Source organism: Lacerta agilis, chromosome 16, assembly GCF_009819535.1.
Source record: "Lacerta agilis isolate rLacAgi1 chromosome 16, rLacAgi1.pri, whole genome shotgun sequence".
NCBI classification, from domain to species: Eukaryota; Metazoa; Chordata; class Lepidosauria; order Squamata; family Lacertidae; genus Lacerta; species Lacerta agilis.
Window position 1 is genome coordinate 25,471,073 of NC_046327.1, and position 26,900 is coordinate 25,497,972.

The 26,900-nt window shown below is 45.0% G+C and overlaps 2 protein-coding genes across 7 annotated transcripts in view; both read left to right on the forward strand.

Moving 5' to 3' along the window:
• Window positions 1-435: 435 nt before the first annotated feature.
• On the forward strand, window positions 436-4,229 carry C16H12orf57 (chromosome 16 C12orf57 homolog). Its single transcript, XM_033173754.1, has 3 exons — window positions 436-539; window positions 2,747-2,923; window positions 3,884-4,229. The coding sequence occupies exons 1-3, from the start codon at window positions 464-466 to the stop codon at window positions 4,030-4,032; spliced, it is 402 nt and encodes a 133-aa protein (XP_033029645.1). The 5' UTR covers window positions 436-463; the 3' UTR covers window positions 4,033-4,229.
• Window positions 4,230-7,776: 3,547 nt separating this feature from the next.
• Window positions 7,777-26,900, forward strand: part of PTPN6 (protein tyrosine phosphatase non-receptor type 6) — a 36,207-nt gene continuing 17,083 nt past the window's right edge. The window contains exons 1-5 of one of the 6 annotated variants that reach the window (XM_033173376.1): window positions 7,777-7,933; window positions 8,979-9,054; window positions 16,074-16,196; window positions 17,986-18,180; window positions 26,674-26,890. In XM_033173376.1, the coding sequence (XP_033029267.1) occupies window positions 9,041-9,054; window positions 16,074-16,196; window positions 17,986-18,180; window positions 26,674-26,890 (549 nt within the window). In that variant the 5' untranslated portion in view covers window positions 7,777-7,933; window positions 8,979-9,040. Of the gene's footprint in view, window positions 7,940-8,956; window positions 9,055-15,176; window positions 15,253-16,073; window positions 16,197-17,985; window positions 18,181-26,673; window positions 26,891-26,900 lie in introns of those variants that run through there. The other 5 variants (XM_033173372.1, XM_033173373.1, XM_033173374.1 and 2 more) reach the window with 5 other exon arrangements.

Sequence of the window (26,900 nt, forward strand, 5' to 3'; positions counted from 1 at the left end):
TGCAGGATTAACAAATCAATACGGCATTTATAACCTCTGAAACAACGAAACAGCAGCTAAAGAGAACAAGCAAAGCGCTGCTTTCCCACCGCAAAAAAATCTGGAAATATACTGCCCCTGCACGGGGAGGTTCTCTTTAGCTTTAAAGTGACGTCGTCGTCGCCGGGGCGTTTCCAATCTGGTTTGCAGCACGGAAGTGGGAAGGCGGGTCCACACGTTCCGGGTCGGGGGGAAGGGATGTTTTGGAAGGCAGCTGTTGTGTCTTCCTGGCGGGTGCGAATGAGGAAGACGCGCGTCTGCTCCTCCCGCGTGCAGCAGCTCGGCCCTCCCGGCGCCTGACAAGTGCGGGCAGCGAGGAGCAGAGGGAGCCCCGGCGCCGCCTGCCCGGGCGCTGCTTGATCCGCCGCCGCCGATCTCCTGGGTCTCCTCTCCGCTGCCGGCGCCTCTCCTCCCTCCGTTCCACATGTCGAGCCTGCAGCGCCCCGTGGCCTCTTCGGCCCAGGCCCAGCCCGTCTCCCTAACAGCTGAGCAAGCCAAAGGTGAGAGGAGGACACGCATCGGGGGCTTTCTCCCTTGTAGTTTTAGATTTAATAATAATGATACCCCACCGGGAGAGAAGCTAAGGTTGTCATCTCTTTCCGGAGTGATGGAGCCGGGATGATGAGCATTACGGGGGGGGTTGGACTAGATGACCCTAGTGACCCCTTCCAACCCTGGGATTCTGAGACTTGCTGTTTCGAACATTTTCTCGTTTCTGGAAACAGATGCCGGCGCCCAAGCCGCTTTTTTCCGTACCTCAATCTCAGATGCTGCTGTGTTGCATCAGTGGGAAGGGCAAGAAATGCGCTCTGCACATGATCAGAAGCACTTCAGCCAGTGGCTTTTGCTCCAGTCATATTAGCAACACTTAGGAGCCAAGGGGTCTTCAGCCCCACCACAAATAAAAATGGGCGGGGGGAATTTGATGGGCATTGCCTGCCCCCCAATATTTTATTCATGTTGGCACCCCTCATTCCAATTGCTGTGCTTAAATCAGGGGTGAGCAATGTGAAAAGGACACAGAAATCTATCTGGCAAAGAAGATGGGTAGGAAGGGACAAAACAGGTGATTCTCAATTTATGCAGATATACTTCTTCTCCAGGGGGAAAGAAAGTAATCACAAAATGGAAATAGTTAAATGATATAATTGCATCACACTTTGTGGGGAAGTGTGGCCCTAAGCTTGGCTGAGGGAAAGTGGGAATCATCTTGATGAATGAAAAATATTGGTGGTTGAGTTGTTTGTTTGTTTGTTTGTTTGTTTCCTGTAGAGCTGGACAATATGATACTGAGGCTCTTTAATAAAGTTGGCTAACAACAACATATACACTGCTTTCAAACCAGTAAGAGCATCACAATAATCACCCTTCCTAGGCAGATGTGATGTTTTTAGTAGTGGAAGCTTCCTGAAAATAATTTCAAAATCTGAAATTATTGAAATTACCTGAAAAAAGGCACAATTTCTGCCATGCATTGATTAAAATATAGCAGGGCCAGTCAGGGGCCAGATTAAATTCCTTTGTAGAACACATTTGTGGACTGCAAATTGGCTATCTCTGCTGCACAGAAGCAGAGTTTTTCAGACTTTGTTCTATGGAAACTTTGTTCTATGGAAACTTATTAGGGGTGTTTAATGAGAAGATCACAGTCGAGCTTTCCTGAAGGACGGTATGTGCACCACCACTCGGCAGCGTGCATTTACACATACAGATGTGTAAATGAGACCTGTGGATATGTGTTATTCTAGACGTTTTCTCTCTTGGTGGACCCAGCATGAGTGTAAGAAAGCATTCTGCTTTTACTTTATTTGCAGAATCAAATGGTAAAGCTGTAAAGTGCATTGTACCATTGTAGGCTCAAGCTGGGGAGGTTGACAGTTTGAGGTACTCCCTTCATGAACAAATAAATCTGTGTACATGCAAAACTAGCATCTCTGGAGGAAGGATTCAGCTTGGCATTGTCCCTGATATGCTTTAATATTTATGTGTGTATGTATGACCCGGGCCTGAGTGTGCACTCTCAAAACACTCCCCGGAATCCTCTGCTGCACACAGGGGTTCCATGGATGATGTGCTTACAAGGAAAAGATTACCTGAAGGCCCTGCACTTGAAAGCCATTGCACGAAAGGGTAGGGTAAACCTGAATGTTGTGTTAACTGTGGCTTTCCAATGAGACGGAGAGGTTGGGGTTTTGCCATGGTTCCTGTCAGTTCTCTCTTGAACTGGACTGTTTTGTTGCAGAGTGTTTTCTGTGAAACAAGGGACGATGGTGCTGGTTCGTCTTATTCCAGGAACTTGGCATCGCCTTCACTGGAAACCTTTTCTCAGAGAGGCTCACTTCAAGGCTGTTGCATGTAGGCAGCACTTGGTACTCATCCCAGGAAGTCTGAGACGAGGGTGAGATTTGACCCTCCTGCCTAGTCATATTAGCAGGTGGAGGTGCTCAGAGGTGCCAAATTCTGCCCAACATTGGGAAGGTACGCTGCCCCGGTGAGGTATGCTGCCACACCAGCAAGGCCCACCACAGCAAGGCCTGGCCCCTCGACACTGGGGTGGCGCAAATCTGTCTCAACAGACTGTGGGGACATGAAGACACCTCAGCCCTATAGAGTCGGCACCTATGGCTTGCGTGTACCACTTGCTGTGTGTATGGTTCGCAGGTTTCTGGCTCCTTAGTGGCTACAGTCCTTCTGCTTTCTTCCTCAGTGGTTCTGGCTGAAGTGATCAAGGCGTTTGGTTCGCCGGAAAACGCCCAGCGCATGGAGGAGGCGAGAGACAACGCCTGCAATGACATGGGGAAGATGCTTCAGTTCCTGCTACCTGTGGCTACCCAGATACAGCAGGATGTGATCAAAGCCTATGGGTTCAGCAATGATGGGGAAGGTGAGTTCAAAGTGCTGAAGTGAAGGGGAAAGGGGCTAGATTGACTAACGTTCCTTGTGGGTTACAGGTGGGTAGCCGTGTTGGTCTGCCATAGTCGAAACAAAATAGAAAATTCTTTCCAGTAGCACCTTAGAGACCAACTGAGTTTGTTCTTGGTATGAGCTTTCGTGTGCATGCACACGAAAGCTCATACCAAGAACAAACTCAGTTGGTCTCTAAGGTGCTACTGGAAAGAATTTTCTATTTTGTTCCTTGTGGGGTGACACAAACTCAAGCTGCATCCCACCTGACCATGGACACAGCTAGGAGATTAAGCCTGGGGAAGTTTGATTTGCTTAAAGGGAACTTCATAACATGCAGGATCAGGAGACTCCCCAGATGTTTTTGAGGATTGTGAAGTTTGAATAGAGTGCTGGGGTTAAAGAAGATTATAGAATTACCCCTTTTAATTATAGCATTGTGAATGCATAAAGGCAAGATGAACAAGTCGCACCGGAGGAAATACGATTTTAAAATCGTGTTTTATGGTTTATATGCATCGATAAAGGAATAATAACTCTACTTGAATAAATGGGAAAATGTTATAGTTAAACAAAAGTCTAAGCAGAAATCGAAATCTGCCCAGCAGGTGGAAATTGAGTAAGGATGGAAAATTAATAGAAATTAGGAAAAGTTATGTTATTGTGAGAGCAGCAAAGGAAAAGAAACATCTGGAAAGGGGTGGGAAGTCAAATTTTAAATTTGTTTTAAATTTTAATTAATTTGTTAACATTTTTGAAAATCAATTAAAAAATAATAATTGGCAAAAAAAGGACGGTGCCCCATTGATTGCTCGGCTGAGCCAAAGGAGGTTTCCTTGTTTGTCATGCAATGCTGGGGAGCATTGTAATAAAGGCAATAAGAAGTTAGTGTTCTGGTGGATAAACTGGATTTCACTTTATCCTCCTTCTTTCCCCCTAGGAGTCCTAAAGTTTGCCCGATTGATAAAATCTTACGAGTCTCAGGATCCCGAGATTGCAAGCATGTCTGGGAAGCTAAAATCCATGTTCCTGCCTGCAATGACACTGCCTCCCCATGGGACTGGGGCAGGGGGTGTTGCAGCATCATGAAGCTGGCAACCTCTGCTGCCTTCTTGCCTGTCTAAATTATGCTACTGCCTTTGCGGCAGTGTTAACTTGATTCTTGGACACCGTCTTCTTTCTGTTGTCATGAGAGGTGTTTTCGACTTCTGTGAGCAGTCCTTGTTTTGCATCATATATTGTGTATTTTTTGTGCTCGTGAATAAACTTTGCTTGTTTGTAAATTATCTCCCTGCATATTTCTGACAAAGTCCTGCCCCATGGTGGGAGAAGAGATTTGCTTAATGCACTCCATTCCTGTTCTCTTGACATACACATACAACCTGGAATCCTCATAAAATCAGTCAGCTCTGTCCTGAGAAGTAAGGAGAATAACTAAAATTTGGTACACATAGCCTGAGACAATTGGATTGCTGTAGATGCCCAAAGGGCGGGACATTAGTTCATCTCCCGAAATTGAGGATACAAAATGTTAGTTCTTCAAAGCTTGCTGCAGAACTGATTACCAGGCCAAAAAGGGGGAGGGGAATAAATATCTGTTCATGTCTCCCTAGAAATAATTTTACCTCATGAATAATTTTATTTTGCAAATTCTCCTACCATAGCAATAGTTCGAGGGGATTCCCCGCCCCACCCAGGAGATCAGATTACTCTGCAGTACCTTTTACCAATAGCTGCTGTAGTGCTTCTAAACATTCGGGAAGGCCAAAGCCAAAGAGGGTAAGGACTACAAACTCATTGGTTTCCTGCTGATGGTGGCAAGAATGATTGTTTGAATTATTCCTTTCCGGCAGTATTTTGAAGGAACCACCTGTTGGGGCCTGGTATTCTAACGTTCGGGGTTTTGGTTTGGCTCAAAAGCTCCACCTGCTCAGGAAAGAGAGGAAAAAAGGACAAGTTTTATTCCATATTCCTTATTATTTTTAAAATAGGACAAGGGTCGCAGCATGGCATACACTTTTGTGGAATGGGCAGTGAAACAATGGGCAGTGGAATGATTCTGAGCCTAAGTTTACAAGCAATAGTTTTTCTTTTATGTTTTGCATACAAATTTTACTGTTTACTCATTTTGGTAAGATTTTGAAAATTAACAAAAACTAATTTTAAAATAGGGACGCGGGTGGCACTGTGGGTTAAACCACAGAGCCTAGGGCTTGCTGATCAGAAGGTTGGCGGTTCGAATCCCCACGACGGGGTGAGCTCCCGTTGCTCAGTCCCAGCTCCTGCCCACCTAGCAGTTCAAAAGCACGTCAAAGTGCAAGTAGATAAATAGGTACCACTCTGGTGGGAAGGTAAATGGCGTTTTTCGTGCACTGCTCTGGTTCACCAGAAGCGGCTTTGTCATGCTGGCGACATGATCCGGAAGCTGTACGCCGGCTCCCTCGGCCAGTAACGCAAGATGAGCGCCGCAACCCCAGAGTCGGACACGACTGGACCTAATGGTCAGGGGTCCCTTTACCTTTAATTTTAAAATAAATGAATTCACCGGACATTAGAGGGCAGCATCCCAAACAAAACAGTGCTGGATTGTGGGAGTTTCATGTCTCTCACACACACATAAATCACCCGTGGTGGGAGAAGACAGGCTGCAGAGGTTGCCATAGCAGTCAGAAATGTATCAGTGCTTCCGGAACGAATCCTGAATATATACACAAGCATGTAAGAGGGATAATAATGATTCAAGAACAAGGAAAAGCTGTTACAACACTTTCCTATGAGGTAGAACGCTGAAATTTAAGGGTGTATGTAACCCAAGGCACCCTGGTTCTTAGAAATGTATAGAAACAGGACAGTTGGCACAGGATATGAAATTTGTTTTGTATCCAAAGGCAATTCTCCCATCAGGGCAACCCACGCAGTGGGGCAAATGCTGGGCTATGGGAGCTCCATTATCGCTTCACGCACTTGAATCAGCTTGCGATAAGGGCAAATTTCCACTAGCAATCAGGAACATTTATCAATACTTGCAGATTGCAATCTGTATCTGATAATATGCCAGCTGCTTACGGATACACATTTTACTCACTTCAGATAAGATTATATAAAAAAAAAAAAGATCTTGTATGAACTGGAAGATAGTTATGAACAAGCGCAACTTTTGTTTGGTGAGCATTTCTTCCAACGGCATGACCATTACTTGTTATGCTACATCGTACAAAAATAAATCCCTGTAGCACCTTTAGGAGATGGGACCTGTGTTACTCAGTAACTTCCTGAATGACCAGGGCAACAGGAGGAACAGACAAGTCACATTCTCGAAATATTTGCTATAGTCTGTAGCGATCAATGCTATATAATGACATAAACCAGTGTTTGTAAGATACAAAGGAACTAGAAATATTTCTCTATTCAAGGAGGCTCCTTTGGGTGCCCTGCTTTCTGAAGAGCAGAATCCTTTGTACGGGGGGGAAATGTAGTACTATACGGAAATCAAATCCTCCATTACATAGACAGGGAACATGTGGGTGGCCATGCACTTGGTAATTCTAGCATAAAGGGTGCTAAAATGGCACCTTTTGTCATTGGTTGTTGCTTATGAGTGGCTCTGCATTTCGCCTTGGAATAACTCCAAACAGGATTTAATGCTCACTGAGGTAATGAAACCTATTATGTGTGTCTGAGGGCCAAATTACACGTGAGGTGAGAGATCCAGTCACAGAGCTGGATGTTTTTCATATTCATGAAAGACAATTCTGTTCCCTTTCTAAAATCTGGACAAAGAAACAGGGAAAGGGGTTAACCCAGGGGCCAGCAAACTTTTTCAGCAGGGTCCACTGTCCCTCAGACCTTGTCATTTGCATCTTGGCCCTGAGCTGTACCATTTCGGTTTCACTCTACAAGTGGTGGCTTCCATAAGGGAATGCTTCTCCATCACAATTTTAAAAAATATCCCTGCATCTAGAAAACTAGCCCTCAAGGAGAAGAGCTCCAGCCTAACTTTCTTTTGAACATGCTTAGTTTCCTTTGAGGCTCCAGTACTTTGGCCACCTCATGAGAAGAGAAGACTCCCTAGAAAAGACCCTGATGTTGAGAAAGATGGAGGGCACAAGGAGAAGGGGACAACAGAGGATGAGATGGTTGGACAGTGTTCTCGAAGCGACTAGCATGAGTTTGGCCAAACTGCGGGAGGCAGTGAAAGACAGGCGTGCCTGGCGTGCTCTGGTCCATGGGGTCACGAAGAGTCGGACATGACTGAACGACTGAACAACAACAAAAGTTTCCTTTGCAGAAGGAAGTTGTGTGTGTATTTTCGGTATTCTGTTCAGTATTCCATTGCAAGGCGTCCGAAATAGCACAAACCAGATTCCAGTTTACCACTTTGGTGACAATGGAATCTCAATAGAGACTTTTTTTGCAAAAACGATCTCTAGGCCTCTTTGGCACCTCTGATCGTGCTTGTGCACAGAAGCTTTGTGGGAGGATCGATATTCAAACTGGCGAAGGAGAGAAGGCTTGTGTGAGAAAAGAGCACATTTGTATAAACTGCCAACAGTGGCCCCTAAGTTTTGAAAAAGCGGCAGACATCTGCGGTGAGGCTAAAACAGTGGTGAAGGAGTTGGGTACTGTGAGAAAGCTGCCTGGAAAAAAAAGATGAGTGGCATTTGACAGAGGTATCTGGCTCAGAGATGAACCTGTTTTTGCCCTCGGTGTCTGTTGCAAATTGCTTGCAGATCCACCCAGTGAGGGCCTCCGCAGAAGGTGGATGGGGTGGAGCGAACAGGCTGCCCCTCCTCTAGTTACCTGCTCTGCTCAGGTTCAGCCTCCCCCCCCCTTACACACTCCCTTGTGTATTTATTAACGATAGCTCAGGGAGACGTTCGCCAGGGGAAAGAATGGAGCCTTTTGTGCTTAGAACAGCCATCTGAACTGGGGCTTCCTCCTGCTTCTACTATATCCATGTTACTAAGGAAGAGGTTTCTTGCCCGGGCAGGTAAACGTGAGTTCTGGGCCTTTTCTGTTTCGGATTTAATGTGGGTGCCCCAGGGAAAGTTTGCTTTGATCTGGGCCTCCAGCTTCGCTTCCAGTAACTGCAGCAAAAAGTAGGAGCATATATCGTTCTCTCTTAAGGCAGATATTGGTAATGTCAGAACGAACACATTGGATTTTTCTTACACATCTGGTGGCAACATAATGTTATACAAATCTGTTTGGGAAGATGTCTCCATGTGATTGAGAGTTGGGATGTAGCGACACCCCGTAGCTTCTCGGAACGGTTAAAGAAACTGCCAAAAGGAAGAACTGTAAAATTGGTGTGGTTAGATTGTGAGGGGGTGTTTAAATGGTTGTAACAAAAAAAACACCAGAAGCTTCAGATGAAGAATGGCTTAAAATGATCTGGGCTGTGACAGTAATGTGCAAATAAATTAGATACAGCCAGCTCTTGAATTCTTAGAAAACAAGAGAATTTTTTAATAATCTACACATAGATTAGTCTCAGGAAAATGCACACTTGTTAAAACTGTAATGTAGCCAGCATGCCAAAGAGTTCATGAACAGAGCATTTGCATTGTAAACAAATTTTCTACATATGTTTGCTATTTAGATTTATTTTATTTTATTTTCTCATGCTACACATTGTCAAAGAGCAGTGAAACAAACAAAACTGTCCCCTGCCCTCCCCAGAAGAAGCGAAAAAAGATTGCTGTGAGGCGAACACCCCTTGGAACAAAGCAATTTATATACTTTCGTTATTCCTTTCTTAAAATTTAGAAGTCTTCTACCTTGCCTTTCCTTGTGTAGTTTAAGGTGGCAAAAAAAGAAGATGATGGTAACACTTACCGGGGAGTAAGTTCCATTGAACTCAAGGGGTCTTACTTCAGAGTAGATATGCACAGCGATTGTACAATATTAGTTTCATATATATATTTTAAAATTACTGGAGGCTGATTTCTGTATTATTGCTGTCAGGTGAGCTGCCTTTGTGCTCACTGAATATTGTATATATTGTTTCTAGGTATTCTCTCCTTTCTTTCCAGAAGGACTGTAGGCCGTGGTACCTTGTTTTCTCAAGCTTTCTTAGTGGACCTCTGAGGTCCTGATGCCATCCTGCAGGTATGTCTCTCTCCCATCAGGGATTCGAAACTTTTGCCTAGCAGAGTTGAGGAACCTAATTCTTCACTGAAGAATTATATGTGTGAAGGAAAACGAAAACTGCCTGTAAGGAAACTGAATCTGGAAGTTTAGTTAACCTTCTAGATTATGGGCACCATAAGCTTTGATGTTGAGGGGCTATCCTGACCACACATTTTAGCAGAACAGAAAGGCTGTCTTTCAACATCCAACACTATATGCTTATTTCCCATTAGATAAGTATTTGTTGTTACGGTTCTCAACTAGCACGCACATATCCATAAAAAAACAATCCAAAATACATGCTAAAATATTGAACTATAAATATAAACTTTAAGCTTTAAAATTTTTAGATAAAAGAAGATATCACTACTTTAAAAGATGGGCTACAGCCGGTTATACCACTGTCCCATTAGATAATTTATGACACATAACCATCAAAGTGCCCAGTGTGCAACTATGCCTTTAGGATAAGGTTTATGGCTTTTGTTTTTCCGTTGGGGGTTGGTGGGTGTTTTCACTCTTAAAACCCGAATCGACTCTGGGCGGATGCAGTCACTGTGCATTCAGTATATACTGGCTAGTACAGTCGTACCTTGGAAGTCAAATGGAATCCATTCCGGAAGTCCGTTCGACTTCCAAAACATTCGGAAACCAACATGTGGCTTCTGATTGGCTGCAGGAAGCTCCTGCAGCCAATCGGAAGCCCCGTTGGATGTTCGGCTTCCAAAAGTAGTTCACAAACTGGAACAGTCACTTCCAGGGTTGCGGCGTTTGGGAGCCAAAACATTCGAGAACTAAGCTGTTTGAAAATCGAGGTACAACTGTACAGTGGTACCCTGGGTTGCGTACGTAATTCTTTCCGGGTTACAGTTCGTAACCCGAAAAGTACGCAACCCGAACAAGCGTGTGAAAAACCTGGAAGTAGTGGTCTGTGCATGCACAAACGCGTCTGCGCATGCGCAAAGTGCACAGAACGCTTTTGTGCATCCATGTGGTCAAAGGTCTGGAAACGATGCCTTATGAGGAACGGCTTAGGGAGCTGGGTATGTTTAGCCTGGAGAAGAGAAGGTTAAGGGGTGATATGATAGCCATGTTCAAATATATAAAAGGATGTCATATAGAGGAGGGGGAAAGGTTGTTTTCTGCTGCTCCAGAGAAGCGGACACGGAGCAATGGATTCAAACTACAAGAAAGAAGTTTCCACCTAAACATTAGGAAGAACTTCCTGACAGTGAGAGCTGTTCGGCAGTGGAATTTGCTGCCAAGGAGTGTGGTGGAGTCTCCTTCTTTGGAGGTCTTTAAGCAGAGGCTTGACAGCCATCTGTCAGGAATGCTTTGATCCTGCTTGGCAGGGGGTTGGACTGGATGGCCCTTGTGGTCTCTTCCAACTCTATGATTCTATGTGTCTCTCGCGCGCTCCGGGTTGTGCTTCCAGGTTACCGGAGTTCGTAACCTGAAAAGTATGTAACCCTGATCGTACGTATCCTGAGGTACTACTGTACTTACTTTTATGATTGAATAGGATAGAATGCAAATCATCCCAGCCCTGTTCAATTATTTGCATAATCCTCCAACATTTCTCCGATGAAAATAGGGACGTTCTATTCCATAATAATAATAATAATAATAATAATAATAATGTTATTATTTATACCCCATTGATCTGACAGGGTTGCCCCAGCCACTCTAGGAGGTTTCCAACATAACAAAATATTGAACGTTAAAAAACTTCCCTAAACAGGGCTTCCTTCAGATGTCTTCTCAAGGTTGTATAGTTACTTATACCTTCCAATGAGAACAGGGACGTCCGACCATACCCTCCAACATTTCTCCAATGAAAATAGGGATGTTCTAAGGAAAAGCGGGACATTCCAGGAAAATGAGGACACTTGGAGGGTCTGCATAATTCTATCCAGCCCCACATTTATTTTCAATTACTTCAGTTTCTTTCTGCTTGCCTTGAAATGCTATAGGAGTTCATCAAACATCAGTTTGTTGTGATGGGAACGGAGATGCCTTGTGCATAGATTTCTCCTTTCCTCTTTTTCTGTCTAATCTCTTTTGAGTGGAAAATACAGCTTGTGGATCTGGACATGGGATTGGTGACAGTTTAAATTATTGTAAGGGTAGCGATAAGGCACCTGAAACCGATATCCGAATGGTCTACTATCTATTAGGGATCTCCAGCCTTTTTGAAACAGTGGGCACATTTTGCATTTTGAGAGTACCAGTCACAAAATGGCTGGCATGATGAGCTTGGCATAACACAAAACTATTTTTACAGGGTTGCCATATTTCAGAGAGTGAAAATCCGGACACAAAAGCTTGTTTTGAGGAGGGGGGTGGTCAAAGTTGTTGAGCTTTGCAAACAATTTGAAGTTTCTCACACTTTTTAAAGGAAATTCACAAAATGAATAAATAAATTTTCTGGAAATCCCCCCCCCGGGTGCTTGAGGGGTGGGTTTATTTACGCAGGGTGGGGCATAATAATAATAATAATAATAATAATAATAATAATAATGTATTACTATTACTACTGAAGAAGGCCATAGTACAATTTTAGCAAAACGACAGCAACATGACCTCCAACATTTCTGATGAAAAAAAGGACATCCTATTCAATAATAATAATAATAATAATAATAATAATAATAATAATACCTCTTCCACCTGACTGGGTTGCCCCAACATATATAAAAACATAATAAAGCATTAAACATTAAGAAATGTCCCTATTACTTATCTCCTTGGCTTGGGAGTCGCATAACTCCATACCCTCAAACATTTCTCCAATGAAAATAGGGACGTCCTAAGGAAAAGTGGGACATTCTGGGATCAAATCAGAAACTGGGACGGCTGTACCTGAAAAATAGGGACACTCGGAGGGCCTGCAGCACTTCCACCTTAAAGAGTAACAATTTTTAATGGCATAAGCTTTCTTGGGCTAAAGTCCTCTTCATCAGAAGCATCATTCTCACTAATCTATGAAGCCTATGCAATGAGAGGTTGCTGCTGCTTTTATAACTAAGCCGTATATAAACCTTGTGAAATAAATATAAATACATAATTTCCAGAAAGAACTTCTCTTCTCTGCCTGCCACACACAACAGCAGCTAACAGGACTACGACAGCAAAAGGTCTTCTTCATCTGCAGAGAAAAAGAGCCCATTTGTAGCCTCTTTGACCTCATTTATCTATTTTCCTTGCTCTCTTGTTTTTGCTTCTCCTTCTCTATATAACAAAAAGTGTGGTCACTTAGAAGAAGAAAGTGGTGATGGTTTTGCTGCTTCTGGTGCTACCCATCTTAGATGTGGACGAGATCCAGTCTGAGTACCTCAATCCATCCGCTGAAGACCAGTGCTTTATTAAATCATTCTGCGGGAATGAAGGCTTGCTATGGTTTTTGGTCCTATCTAAAGGTTACAGCAATGTTTGTACACTAAATAGAGCCCTTGGCTCTCACGCTGATTAACTGGAACAGTGTTCTTTCCATCTATTTACCATTGCCATTTTCAGGCCACCTTGGCTGAGCTCTTGAAAATATACCATCCCATAAAGTAAGGACTGTGCACAGGAATCATTCTAAAGGTTCAGTGTAGACCAGCAAAGAGTTCTAGCAAGGCAATGCAGCTTTGCAAGAGAGCATCTCTTCAGAACGAGGTTCTTGCAACAGAATCACAAGGCCAAGGCGATTGCACAATCCACCTAAGCGGTTGCATGGGGCAGTAAATATTTAAAGGTCAAACACACGTAGCTGTTCTGACCTGTTAGAACAGAATCCACAGAGGTGGGTTGTTTGTTTGTTTTTTGCTTTCTTTCTAAAGTGTACCTTTATTACGGCCAACCAATATCCACAACAAATCTGCTGGCTGGGACTGGTGGAAGTTTGTGGTCTCTGGAAGTCAAGTCTGCAAAAAAAAATATGGTCCAGAATTACAAGGTTTAGCCCTGAGATCTTGTGTCTTATACAGGTGAAACTCGAAAAATTAGAATACCGTGGAAAGGTTCATTTATTTCAGTAATTCAACTTAAAAGGTGAAACTAATATTTGAGATAGACTCATGACATGCAAAGCGAGATATGTCAAGCCTTTGCTTGTTATAATTGTGATGATTATGGCGTACAGCTGATGAGAACCCCAAATTAACAATTTCAACTTTGGGGTTTTCATCAGCTGTACGCCATAATCATCACAGTTATAACAAGCAAAGGCTTGACATATCTCGCTTTGCATGTCATGAGTCTAGCTCATATATTAAACTCCAGTAGCTAATGAAAACAATTGCTTACATAAATGGACTTTTCCACGATATTCTATTTTTTCGAGTTTCACCTGTATATTGTGTTATTTATATTAAAAAATGCTTATTTAGTTTATAAAAGTTTACATTTACCATCAACACTACCTTTAATTTATGCATTGTATTCCTACTCCCACCCTCAATTGTGTTCTATGTTTATCCTTTAATGCTGCATATTTTATCTTATAACACACCATACTGTATATCCATCCTAAATTATTAGCCTTAACGCTGCTCAAATTTCAAATCCTGCCCACGTTTCCGTGCAACTATGATAGTTCTTTTGATGTTCTACAAAAGGTCTCCAAACCTCAGAGAGTGTTTCATCATTTTGATCTCTTAATTTCTGCTCTTAGCTTTGCCAGTTCCGCAGACTCCATCTTCCTCCCTTCATATTGTAATTTTATGTTGTGAACCACCCTGAGATCTACGGATGAAGGACATTATGCAAATTTAATAAATAATAAAATAAAACAAAACAATAATTTCCCAAATAGTAACTTACCACATGGTATGCATATAGCCACTTGATAGGCTCGCTCCCTATATCATCTTGCCAGGCTGTGAGAAAAATCTTACCACACTTCTCCATCTGATCACAAATCTAGGGAAGCAGCCCAGAGAGTGGCAAAATTCTCCCTGCCTCTGGACTGAATAGTACAGGCAACCAGCTTACCAAATGGTTGCATGAGCATGCTATGATATGCCACGCCTTGACAAAACAGTCCTTTTGTGATGGCCTGGGAGTCAGACTCTGATGCTGAACCTGAGGGATCCCAGCCTGCACAGGATTCCCCGCCTCCAGAACCAGCTGAGCTGGGGCCAGGGCTTGAGCCTGAAGGATCCCCACCTGTGCTGGATCCCCAGGTGCAGGCATCAGCAGAGTCTGCTCTGGCTCCTGATGGGAGGGAGGACCCATTGCCTGCAGGTGCTCCACTCCCAGCCTCTTCAGAGGAAGCTGAGGCAGCCCCTGGGTCCAGTAACCCACCAGCCTCTCCTGAGCTACAGAGGCTCAGGGCAGAGAGGCGAAGGGAGTTAAGTGCCTACAGGAGGAGTGCTCGCCTCCAGGCCCGGAGGAGAGGCGAGTCTCCGGAGGATCGGGGCCGCCCTAAGCATAGGGCCAGATAAAAGCCAGCCAGACCCAGCCCAAGTTGCGTGAGCAACTTAGTTGCAAGCGTATGCTCAACCTGCAACCTTGTGCCTGAACCTGCCTTGGACCTCGACCTGCTCCCTGCCTTGCTCCCCACCGGACTGACCTCCTTTGGACCCCTAGACCCAGGACTGGACTTGGACCTCGCTTCACGGACAAACCCTTGGGGCCAGCACACCTTTGTATCCATCCCGTATCCCGTACCTTTCTCGGGTACCATTGTTTTCGTACCGTCCCTGCGTTTGTTGCCAGTGTCCGTTCCCCACAGGTGTCAGTTAAACGTGCAATCTTGCCCTCCCAGCCTCTCTCCCCACAAAAAAACAAACCCAGAAATAATGGTGCAGGGGGTGGGGGAGGGAACGGAAGGAGAGGGACCCAAAAGGAGAAGCAGAAGTGTATGCAGAGCAGCTTGCATGTATAGGGGCGATAAGTTAGATAGGCTTCCTGTTCCTGTAATAGTGAACGCCAGCTCTGAACTGTGCACTTGCCTCGGTTCGGCCTGCCTGCTCCTACCCACCAACTCAAATAGACATTGGACACCATGGAAGCCAGGAGGCCGAGGAAACGTGTCATGTAGGTGGACAGAGGCAGCGAAGGGACATTTAAAGTTAGCGAGCCTCGCCAAGTAGATGCCGACTTCTCCTTTATCGACATCTTAAAGAGAGTCCTTCCAGTTGTTGCTATTATTTTGCTGTTCTTTGGGTTCTGCCTGCTGACGATAATGAGGTAAGGAAAGAGCTGGGAATGCAAATGGAAGGCCAACCTCTTCTTTATCCCAGACTTCGAAAGTTCCTGCCCCGGGACTACAGCTAGGATGTTGTGTTATGCGTGAGTGGAAGTGGAAGGTGGCTGTTCTGTTAGCTGCGTAGAACTTTATGGATTTGGCAGCTGGGACTGAGATAGAGTTGGGAGCCTTAGCTCTCGATGGCTGGCATTTTGCTCCCTCGGGAAAGTCACCTTAAAGGCAGTTCCCACATCCCTAAGGTAGCCACACCTCCACCCCCTACATAGGGGTCATTCAGACTGCCTTTTGTGTCACGTTTCTAGGTATAGTTCCAGACTTTAAAGCACCGTGTCTGAGCGCTTTTTTTTGCCCAGGCGCTTTCCCCACAAAAAAATATAATATATTTACCGCTGAATGGGAGCAAACACCAATCTGCTCTTTGTTCCAATTCAGCATTAAAGAGCGGGTTTTCCTGGGGAAAGTGTGAACCTGGGTCTAGAGAGCACTTAGGGCGAAAGGAAAGTGTGGATGTGCCATTGATGAAGGACAGCTGAACGTGTGACATGAAAGCATTGAAAAAGTCACTGGTTGATGTTGCCTTTGAACATGCATGTGCGATCTAGGTTTTTGCTGGAACTAAGTGGAGGGGAGAGGATTGTGGGAGACTAATGTCTGCCTTCTGGCCCTTCTTGAGATGCAGTAGTCTTGTGGAATCCTCCTGATGATGACTGAGTTGTGCAAGCTGCATCCTCCCTCCATTTCTCCCAGTTCATTATTATATCCTCATTTTCCTACTCTCCCCCCCCCCCCCCCGGTAATCCAGGTGGTTCCACCGTGACCTGAGTGGCATCGATGCTGAGGTCTTACTCAAAGCACGAGGAGTTCATGGCAGTTTTTTGGCTCGCCCCAGTCGGAAGAACAAGGGGGATTTTTCCCTTTCTGTCAGGTAATTGTCAGAGCACCGTTCTCCATCCCTTCCACGGACCTCTCCCTCCTCTCCATGGGACTGTCTGTCCATTTGCCTGGACCCACCTCACATAAATAGTTATGCCCTACGGACACACAGAGGGTTTCCCTCTGCGATTGATGGGGACAACAGCCACTTGTGCCTGTCCTCAAAGTTAATTTTTAAAGTGGTATCTAGAAAACTCTGAGGCAAACTGAAACAGGACTTTCAAGAGCCAGTCTGGGTGGGAGAGCAGGGACTGCAGCATGGATGGGTTGAATGAAGGTGTTAAAGAGAGACATGAGGCCATAGGGGCTTGTTGCCTTCTCCTTATGCCTGGATAGCACAGTTGGCCAGAGCATGGTGCTGATAACGCCAAGGTTGCAGGTTCGATCCCTGTATGGTACAGCTGCATAGGCCTGCACTGCAGGAGATTGAACTACATGATCCAACTCGTATGATTCCCAGGATCTGGGAGCGAATTTTTCTGGGTCAGAGCAAGTAAAGTATAGCTTTTTTTTTTTTGCAGGGGATGCGGGGATATGGGAGAGTTTTTTGTAAGCTCAGGGTGGAGGCCAGTGAAAAAACAATATGTTAAAGCTAAGGTAGAGGAGAATGGAGCAAGGGGGAAAAATAGCTGTTTCTCCCTCCCTAACCTACTTTTCTGGCAACTAGATCCCCATTCCACCCCTAAACAATGGCCAGGCCAGATTTAGTTAGGCCAAGTAAGCCCAGGTTATAAGCTTACTTCTCCCTCAGTTGCCAACCAATTGCTCAAGTTGACAGCATCTGGAAAGCTGCCAGAAACTGGAGTTGGGAGGTCCTTCTCTGCCATTGGGCTGAGGCTGCAGACGCTCCCTTAAGGTTGTGGACTTCTTTCGCCAGCTTCATGGTCGTGCTACACTGATGCTGGGCTAGATGCTGTCTGCTTAGTTCTTCTCCATCTCAGGGATGCGAAAATCCAACTGCTTGAGACATTTCACTAGAACCACAGACTCACAGTCAGAAAGTTCTTCCCAATGTTTCATGCCTGTCGTGGATCCACCTTCCATGGATGCTTTAGTTGGGATTCCGGCATTGCAGGGGGTTGGACTAGATGACCCTCACGGTCCCTTCCAACTCTACAATTCTATGACCGCACTGAAATTTCTTACCTGAACTAGTCTTTTATCTTCATACAGAAATTCCTCAGAACTCCCAGATTTGCTTTGTATGCCGTTTCAAATAAAAACACCTGTGGTAACTATTCCACGTCCCATAGAATTCTCTGGTTTGCTTCAGAAGGAAAAGAAAGCTCCCACTGTTTATATCTGGAAGAAACATCAGTTGTGCACATGCATAACGGGAGCCATATCTTATGGATAACATCTTTTCCGTTTCCCTGCCACAAATTATCTGCTACTCCACTATGAGACTGTGTACACACAATACCTTTAAAGTATCTTCAAACCCCCCCCCAGCCGATGAATCCTGGGAATTGTTGTTTGTACAGGTGCTGGGAATTATAGCACCACTGGGGGGAAGCTACAGTTCCCAAGTTTTCTTGTTTGTGTGATGTGATTTGAAGATAATAGTGTATAAGCAGCCTAAACGAAAGGCTGAACTTATTTTACTTGTCTGGGGTAGAGTGCTGGCATTTAAAACGAGTGCTGAGGTTAAAACTTGCTGATGACAACACACCCCAGTTAACCCATGGAAGCAGCTTAATCCTGCCTCCCTTTGCTCCCCTCCACAATTTCCAGCGCCGCCAACTTTTCTTGACCAGGTGCTTTTCTGCCTCTCCTTGCAGGATTGGTGACCAGGTAACCCACATCCGTATCCAGAATACGGGGGACTTTTATGACCTCTATGGAGGAGAGAAGTTTGCCACTTTGTCAGAACTGGTTGAATATTACACACAGCAGCAGGGGTCCCTGCAAGATAAAGATGGGACCATCATAGACCTGAGGTATCCGCTGAATTGCTCTGATCCAACAACAGAAAGGTAAGGATAAAGCAGTCCCGTTTATGCCTGTAACTGAGCACCATCTCTGCCCTATCCTGGGTGGATTATTCATCTTCCCCCCATCTCAATATTTCCCCCTTTCAAAAAAAATCTCTTCAGTCCTTCAGTGTACTAAGAGATCCGCCCCACCCCGGATCTGTAGAGGCTCTAGATCTCACACAATCTGCCAACCGCTTTGTGAAAGTTTCAATATTGGCCCAACTTATTTTTAGAAACTGGATTTCCTCTGATTTCACTATTTTTGGCACGCATGTAAACGGCAGTGTAGGTGAGATGCAGAGATACTGCATTAAATACGCAGCAGAGATCTGTGTGACCGAGCAAGGGCAAACATTGCCCCTTTCTCCTGCCAGCCTTGCCAAATACAGTACCCTTTTCGGCTTCTGTTGCAAGTTTGCATGCCCGCCCCCCCTCTCTCTAGCACATAATTTCTCTTATCAAATCATATGGGCTTTTGGAAATCCACTCTGCTTGATATTGAGGGGTAGGAGTGCTGGATAGGTTTGTGCTTCCCGCAACCAATTCATCAATGGTGTCACCTTACAGGAAATATGTATGTTTTGTCCTCTTTTCAGTTTGTGTGGGGTTTTTTTTGCATCCAAAACTCAGCAGTTGGTCAGGGAACCTGCTGCTTCCTCCCTTGCGGTTGGAAAGTTCTGCCCTCTAGGCACTTATGAAAGCTTTTCAGCTCTCTTCTCCCTCCACCCCCACCCCAAGATTTTCCATCATGTGGCTTCCTCCTTAGTGAGGGCTGTGAAGCTTAACTGTTTCCTCCCTGAAGAGGAGGGAGCCCACTCAAGAACTGCAGGTCTGGGTCATTTTTAAAGCTTTGAAAGGGTAAGAAGAGCAAAGTTTCTAAAATAAAGGCTGAAGGAACTGCAAAATTTCCCCAAGAAGCACCTTGTTTATTTTCCTCTTGAGTTTTATGCCCTGCCTTTCTGTCAGATTCATTTGACTTTAACTGAAACTAGCCATGCAAAACTTAGGAGTCCAGTGTAACCTTGTCAGCCAGCCAGGAGCCTTTTGACCTGTGAGCAACCACTCAACTTTTGCAGTCCAAGTTAGGCAGCAGAAACAGGACAACTATCTAGCTTTTGCTCTAGGTGGGTCGCAATCGTTGGCATCTGTCTGTCTCGAGAGACAATGGAGTGTGTGTGAAGTCAAACTGCTGCGTTAGCAGCACCGAATTGACGTCTCCAGGGACACAAGCCTGGGCAGTGTGTCTGGAGGTTCTGGGCTGCCCAAATGACAAGACTCTCCTCTCTGCCTCCCAAAGGAAAGCAGAGCAATACATTTGGCACCAGTTTGGCTGCAGGAGTTGCGGGAAGGAGGCATACAAGGCTCCACCCAACCGTCTTAGGGATGCCACTCTGGATTTGTGTAGGATTTTCTCTTTAGCTTTTTCTTTCCCCAACGATATCCCACAATTGTCACATTTAAATGCTTTCAGTTTAAATTAGTTACTATATTACAGGACTGCCTGTTTATTTTTGGTTATAAGACCAAAAATAAACCACAGAGCCTAGGGCTTGCTGATCAGAAGGTCGGCGGTTCGAATCCCCGTGACGGGGTGAGCTCCTGTTCTTTGGTCCCAGCTCCTGCCCACCTAGCAGTTCGAAAGCACGTCAAAGCGCAAGTAGATAAATAGGTACCGCTCCGGTGGGAAGGTAAACGGTATTTCCGTGCACTGCTCTGGTTCGCCAGAAGTGGCTTAGTCATGCTGGCCGTATGACCCGGAAGCTGTATGTTGGCTCCCTCGGCCAGTAAAGCATGATGAGCGCCGCAACCCCAGAGTCGGACATGACTGGACCTAATGGTCAGGGGTCCCTTTACCTTTACCTATCTCCATAGAGGGCTCCCCCCTCCCGTCTATGAGACTTTTGGCCCATTGTCATGGGTCTGAGGTTAGGATGCAAACAGCACAGGCCTTATCTAATCTTATGGTCCTTCTAACGGTTTGAGACACACAAAAAGCTTCATTGCTGGGCTGCAGAGCAATAATTTCTCCCTGTCCTGCCTCATATTTCCCCATGTTTATCTTCTGGTCCTTGTGCCCGTTGGGCTACCAGAAGCAAATATGCGGTCACTGTGGCATAGCTGTCAACTTTTCCCTTTTCTTGCGAGGAATCCTATTCAGTATAAGAGAATTTCCCTTATAAAAAGGGAAAAGTTGACAGCTATGCACTGTGGAGACCTCTTATTTGCTAGTGTATTTGCTGCGTGTACATCTATCTTGGAATGAAAGAATTGTAGAGTGGGAAGAGACCCCGACAGTCATCTAGTCCAGCCCCCTGCAATGCAGGAATCTCAACCTCCGGTTTTAGGGCAGTATATAAATTCAATAAAATAACTACTACTACTACTACTACTACTACTACTACTACTACTACTAAAGCATCCATGGCAGATGGACATCTTGTTTTCTTTCGTAATGGAATAAATAGAAAGAGTCCATAATTACACTCCACAGAACTTGATTTGTGTCAGGTCAACAGTATCCCTAAAAACACACAAACAACCACCACCACAACCACCACCACCACCACCACAACCAACCCATATACCACACAGCACACCACACACATGCCCTGCATTTTTTCTTCACCTTTGCAGAGGGCTGAAGGCTCAGGGCACCCTTCCTTGACATATGGCTAAAATAACCCAAGCTCCTTATGCCTGAAAACCATCCAGAAGTTATAATAATAATAATAATAATAATTAATAATAAAATAGTAAAAGGATTGGTTAACCACTCTGCCCCGTGGCCTAGAGAGCCTCACTCAAAATCATGAAGAAGTGTGCATGCACACGAAAAGTATCTGAAGAAGTGTGCATGCACACGAAAGCTCATACCAAGAACAAACACAGTTGGTCTCTAAGGTGCTACTGAAAAGAATTTTCTATTTTGTTTCGACTATGGCAGACCAACACGGCTACCCACCTGTAACTCAAAATCATTGTTCAACTTGGACTGTAAAAGATGTATAATTTTATGCTATAATTTCAAAACACATTTGTAACAAGTTGAGGCTCTCTGGCTTGATTAAAGAATGCTTAATTGATTTGTGACCTGTATTTTCAGTGATTAATTACCGGTAATCAATTACATTTATATTTGAAAATTACCAGAATATTCGCACAGGCCCCTTTTTAAGAGAGTGAAGGAAATATAAGAAAACCTAAAGTTTAACTTAACAAGGGGAAAACCCTACCCCTCTTAGGAATTAAAAAGGGCAGCCATCTTTAAATATGCTATTTTTCATTTCCTATCGCAACAACGTACCAAAACTAAAGTAGCCTTAAAAAGCAAGTGTAGCTTTAACTCCTCCGATTAATCAACAGGCACATTACAGTGGTACCTCGGGTTAAGAACTTAATTTGTTCTGGAGGTCTGTTCTTAACCTGAAACTGTTCTTAACATGAAGCACCACTTTAGCTAATGGGGCCTCCCGCTGCCGCTGCGCTGCCAGAGCACAATTTCTGTTCTCATCCTGAAGCAAAGTTCTTAACCTGAAGCGTTATTTCTGGGTTAGCGGAGTCTGTAACCTGAACCGTATGTAACCCAAGGTACCACTGTAGTTCGTTATTCTCTTGATTGAAGCTTGCTGTCCTAGCAAAAAGGTATGCTAAAGTTCCGATAAACAGAACGTTCAAGCTTTTCAGACAGGCAAAATGAAACTGAAATGCAAAACAAGTGTGACAAATTGTCATTGTAAGTTTTGCCAGCTGAGGAGCAAAATGTCAGGATTTTGGCCCCAAATGCAAGAAGACATCTAGACGGCTCTAATTCTAGAGGATCATAGCAAGTCTGGCCAGGCCTCTGTTTGGGAGTCGTGCATCCTTTCGCCCATACAGGTCCTCTCTGGTCCAGGGGGGTTGCCAAGAGCACCAGAGTCTTGCCACTGTGAACTCCACTGTCCGGCCCTTTTATTCCTTTGCAATCCTCTATTTTTGTTTTTGTTTTAAATATAGCTTCTGCTGTAAATAATGCCATCATCAGATAGTGTAGCATTTTTAGCGTATTTTTAAAACTATTTTAAAAACTGTGTACCATGTTGTGCTATTTTTAAAAAATGAAAGAAAACCAAGTTTCCATAGCAGATGGAGAGCAGCAGGCAAGTGCTATGGAAGATTCTGCAAAGTACTAACTTCCATACAAAGAACTCATAAAGCGGTGCTCTCTAATTAGGGACAGAAATTTATTGGTTCTTTACATTATATATAGGAAGACGATATTGGAAATTAGCTGGAGAGAGAGAGAGAGAGAGAGAGAGAGAGAGAGAGAGAGAGAGAGAGATCCACAATCTACCTGTCAAACACAGGTGCAGAGCAGTGGCTGCGATTCCTGGTTCAAAACTAACTTCTGCAATCAACTCACCAAAAAGCCACTCACCACAAGATACAGATGGTGATTAGGATGATAACCACCTTACAGGGTGGTTGTAAAACCTTTTGTGATAGTGTGTCCGAAGTTTTGGAATGCCCCAAAGTGCTATGTACATGTTGAGATTGATTTGTTAATGGTTTATTTCAATCACTAATTACAGACCCGTTCCACACCAATTTGCGAAATAAATTTATGGGTCAACACATTTTTCGGTTTTAGGTATGCCTAATATGCTTACACTTACAGCTCAAAATATATTGGGTTGCTGCTATGGCACAACTATGTTTTCAAGCATGTGTCATATAAGTAGGTGCGTCATGGAGCTTAGTTCCAAATCTGGGTCATCGGGTGTGAAATAACTTTTGTAGAGAAAAGTGGTCTCTGGTCCAGACTGTATAATGCATGCACTACTAGCAAGCACATGGCTGAATGGCTTTTCATGGGCCGCCTCCCACTGACGCCCAGTGGTGTAGCATGCATTAGCAGCACCCAGGGCAAGGCAAGGATCACGCTCCCTAACCTTCTTGCGGTTGTCACAGAGGAGGCAATAGGCAAACTTCGCCAGTTGCCCTCTCAGCTTGGCAAGCTCCTAGCGGGAGCAGCAGTTGGAGCTCCTTGGCAGGCTTCGCAATGTCCCAGCAGAACAGGAGCCACAGCTGCAGCAGGCCTAGGAGAAGAGCATTGGAGAGCAGGCCAGGATGCAAAGGGCAGCCCTTCCCCCGCTGCCTCTCCTAAGCTGCATTGCATGAGGGCAGGTGGCCATCTCTTCAGCCTTTGAAATCCTGGTAATGTCCAGTAAAATCTGGACATATGGGAGCCCTAATTTATACAAAACTGGACCAATTGAACCATTGGTCTGGCTTGGGTAACTCATTCTGAGTTTATTTGTTTGTCTCAAGCGATGGCCACCCCACACTTTTTCAGTGCCCTGTCGTGCTGCATTGGTTATTATACGTGTACTGCTTGAAAACATCAGAGCCTGGAGTTTGCTCAGAAACAATCGTGACATGCCTAAAGGAAAGCTGAAGGAAAAATCAGTTGGGAACTTAACTCTCCTTTGGTTTTGAACAATGGGTGGAAGTCAGTGTAGGACTACGCGGGTTATGTGTGTGGGAAATGAGATCTGCTTGAGCACCAAGACTTTCCTACCCCTGTCTGATCCCTGCACCCCTTAAGCGTGCTATGGGTTTCCCCCCAATCCCCCAGGGCATATTTGGGGGGGGGCACACAGAGGAGGAGGAGAGATGTCCTTTTTTGCGTGAGAGAACCTTGCTCTGTGCATGCGACAATTTAGCTGAATCCCGTCCAATGCGGCTAATGAGTGTCATGAAACCGCCATATTTTTTGGTTAAAACAGACTTCAGGAGAAGTGAATCAGGAATGCTATTTTGGGAAGGTGGCAGCTGTTGCCGTTTCTGTATTTCAAACCCCAGGAGCACCTGCATTTCAGGGATGGCTAAATTTTTCGGGCTGGGGGGGGCGCATTGATCCACAGTCAGCCCTCTGTAGGCCACATTTCGAAGTGGGCCTGTTCAAGTATAAAAATTAGGATTTAATTGGGGGGTGTGTGTGAAAATGTTTATTCGGGGAGTAGTCCTCACAAACATCTGGGCTTCGCTGAATCACAGTAGGGGGTCAGCAAAACATTTTTTTTAATGGACCAATTAGGGAATCTGAGAAGGCCACAAAAAGTTTCAGAATGGTATACCTGTGGGAATAGTCAGGGGAATTTTTTTTTTTTGCAGCTTCCAGACCGAGACACTTTATGCCTATAGCTGTTTCTGGTCTCTCTCTCTCTCAGCCAGATAGTCCGTGGTTGGTTTACCAGATTGCCCTCTGGTCTACTGATACTGTTATTAAATGCCAGCACAATTTATAATAAGATCTCCTTCAGTCATGCTTTAATTGCAGACAAGAAGGCTAGCTGGTTTATATTAACAAGACCTGAGTCGGGGAGATGCTGGAGGGTGGGGGGAATAATATCTCCCAGCTAACCCCTCCTGGATGCTTCATTCAACACCAGAATACTGGTTGAACCCAGACTTGAGGGCTGAGAAGAATGGTTGTTAAAAATTATCGGAATTGTTTCTAGGCTTTCTGTTCATTTGTGTGCCAATCTGGAGTGTTTATATCTTGTGTTGGGCACCTTGGACAGCTGCAGAAATCTGCTGGTGTACCAGTCACTCTCCTGCCCATGACACTGTCAGGGAATATTTCATTTGGTGTTGAGACTCCTAGGTTTATTGTCCAGGGAGAAGCTCAACTTCCGTGCCAAGGCTGCTGTAGCTGCGAGAGTGCAAGACTTCATGGCTGCCATGGCAACTGTGGGGCTGTCCCAATTTGTCATCGGCTCTAGTCATGTTGCAGGACACACTGTCAGTTTGGTTTTCTCTAGCGGGAAAGAGGAGGATGATCTGAAATTGGGTTTATTTCTAGTCCCTTGTCATCATCAGATCACTTCCTGTTGAGGTTTGGGCTTGCAACAACTGTTCCTTTCGGGAAGGGTGGAGGACCTATTACAACGGTCTGTTTCTAGAGGCTAGCGGACTCCAGTGAATCCCAGATTGGTTATGGGGATTTTCTGGTTGGTGTGGCTGTTGCGCCTGTCAAATCCCTGGCTGCATTGTGTGATGCAGAGATGACCTAGGCAGTTGTCATGGTTGCTCCAAAGTATTAAAAGGGTGGCGCTGTGGTCTAAACCACTGAGCCTCTTGGGGTTGCTGGTCAGATGGTTGGTGGTTCGAATCACCATGACGGAGTGAGCTCCTGTCACTCTGTCCCATCTCCTGCCAACCTAGCCGTTCGAAAGCATGCCAGCCAGTCCAAGTAGATAAATAGGTAACACTGTGGCAGGAAGGTAAATGGCGTTTCCGTGCGCTCTGGTTTCCGCCACAGTGTTCCGTTGCACCAGAAGCGGTTTAGTCATGCTGGCCACATGACCCAGAAAGCTGTCTGTGGACAAATGCCGGCTCCCTTGGCCTGAAAGTGAGATGAGTGCCACAACCCCTTAGTTGCCTTTGACTGGACTTAACTATCCAGGGGTCCTTTACCTTTTTACCTCCAAAGTGTTACCTCTCCCTGTGTATATTACTAAACACATTTTACGCTTCTCCAATGTGGGAATGGCAGGTGGTTGTGCAACAAGACAATTCTGAAGAGCACAGCCTGCACAGCTGCATCACCCCAGCTACCCAAAGTCCAAGGTTGGAGATAGAAAGCAATGCTTTAAAATAGAATTGCTTGCAAACTTTGCTATATAAAAAAACAGCAGGAGATAATGTGCAGGAAGCAGTTGGAACAGTGCTATGTAGATACTAGTTATCATTAACACATTGATAACATCATCATTGCTTGGTAAATACCCGTACTGTATCATTATTATTAGTATACCTGAAGGAGCATCTCCACCCTCATCATTCAACCTGGACACTGAGGTCCAGCTCCAAGGGTCTTCAGTTGATTCCCTCACTGTGAGAAGTGAGATTGCAGGGAACCAGGCAGAGGGCCCTCTCAGTAGTGGCTCCCGTCCTGTGGAACACCCTCCCATCAGATGTCAAGCAAATAAACAACTACAGTCATACCTCATGTTATGGCCGCTGCGGGTTATGTTTTTTCGGGTTGCGCCCCGCGCCAAACCTGGAAGAACCAGAACAGGTTACTTCTGGGTTTCGGCACTCACACATGCGCAGAAGCACTGAATTGCGTCACGCACATGCGCAGAAGCACTGAATTGCGTCACGCACATGCGCAGAAGCACTGAATTGCGTCACGCACATGCACAGACGCGGTGCTGCGGGATACGTCCGTAAGCCGAGTGTCCACTGTATCTGACTTTTAGAAGACATCTGAAGGCAGCCCTGTTTAGGGAAGTTTTTAATGTTTGGTGTTTTTAATATTCTATTGGGAGCCGCCCTAGTGGCTGGGGAATATCATCATCTTCATCATCTTCATCTTCATCATCATCATCATCATCATCATCATCGTGCTTTGTCATATGCTGCTTCTGTTACCCCAGCCATGCTTCAGCCATGCTTACCCTCTTTTTCTGTGGCCTGATTCTGTCTTTCATCCCTCCTTCTCCCCAGGTGGTACCATGGTCATCTTTCTGGCCCAGCTGCTGAGACCTTACTCCAAACTAAGGCTGCACCATGGACTTTCTTGGTTCGTGAGAGCCTCAGCAAGCCGGGTGACTTTGTGCTGTCTGTCCTCACCGACCAGCCTAAATCTGGGGGGGATGCCACTGGAGCTGCTAGCGCCCCCAAAGAACGACTTAAAGTTACTCATGTCAAGGTTATGTGTGAGGTGAGAAACT

Excerpts from the sequence above, each read along its gene's own strand:
- C16H12orf57 (XM_033173754.1), top strand. The coding sequence starts at position 464 with ATGTCGAGCCTGCAGCGCCCCGTGGCCTCTTCGGCCCAGGCCCAGCCC. Across the intron at positions 540-2,746 it reads AACAGCTGAGCAAGCCAAAG|TGGTTCTGGCTGAAGTGATC; the intron begins GTGAGAGGAGGA and ends TTTCTTCCTCAG. Across the intron at positions 2,924-3,883 it reads GTTCAGCAATGATGGGGAAG|GAGTCCTAAAGTTTGCCCGA; the intron begins GTGAGTTCAAAG and ends CTTTCCCCCTAG.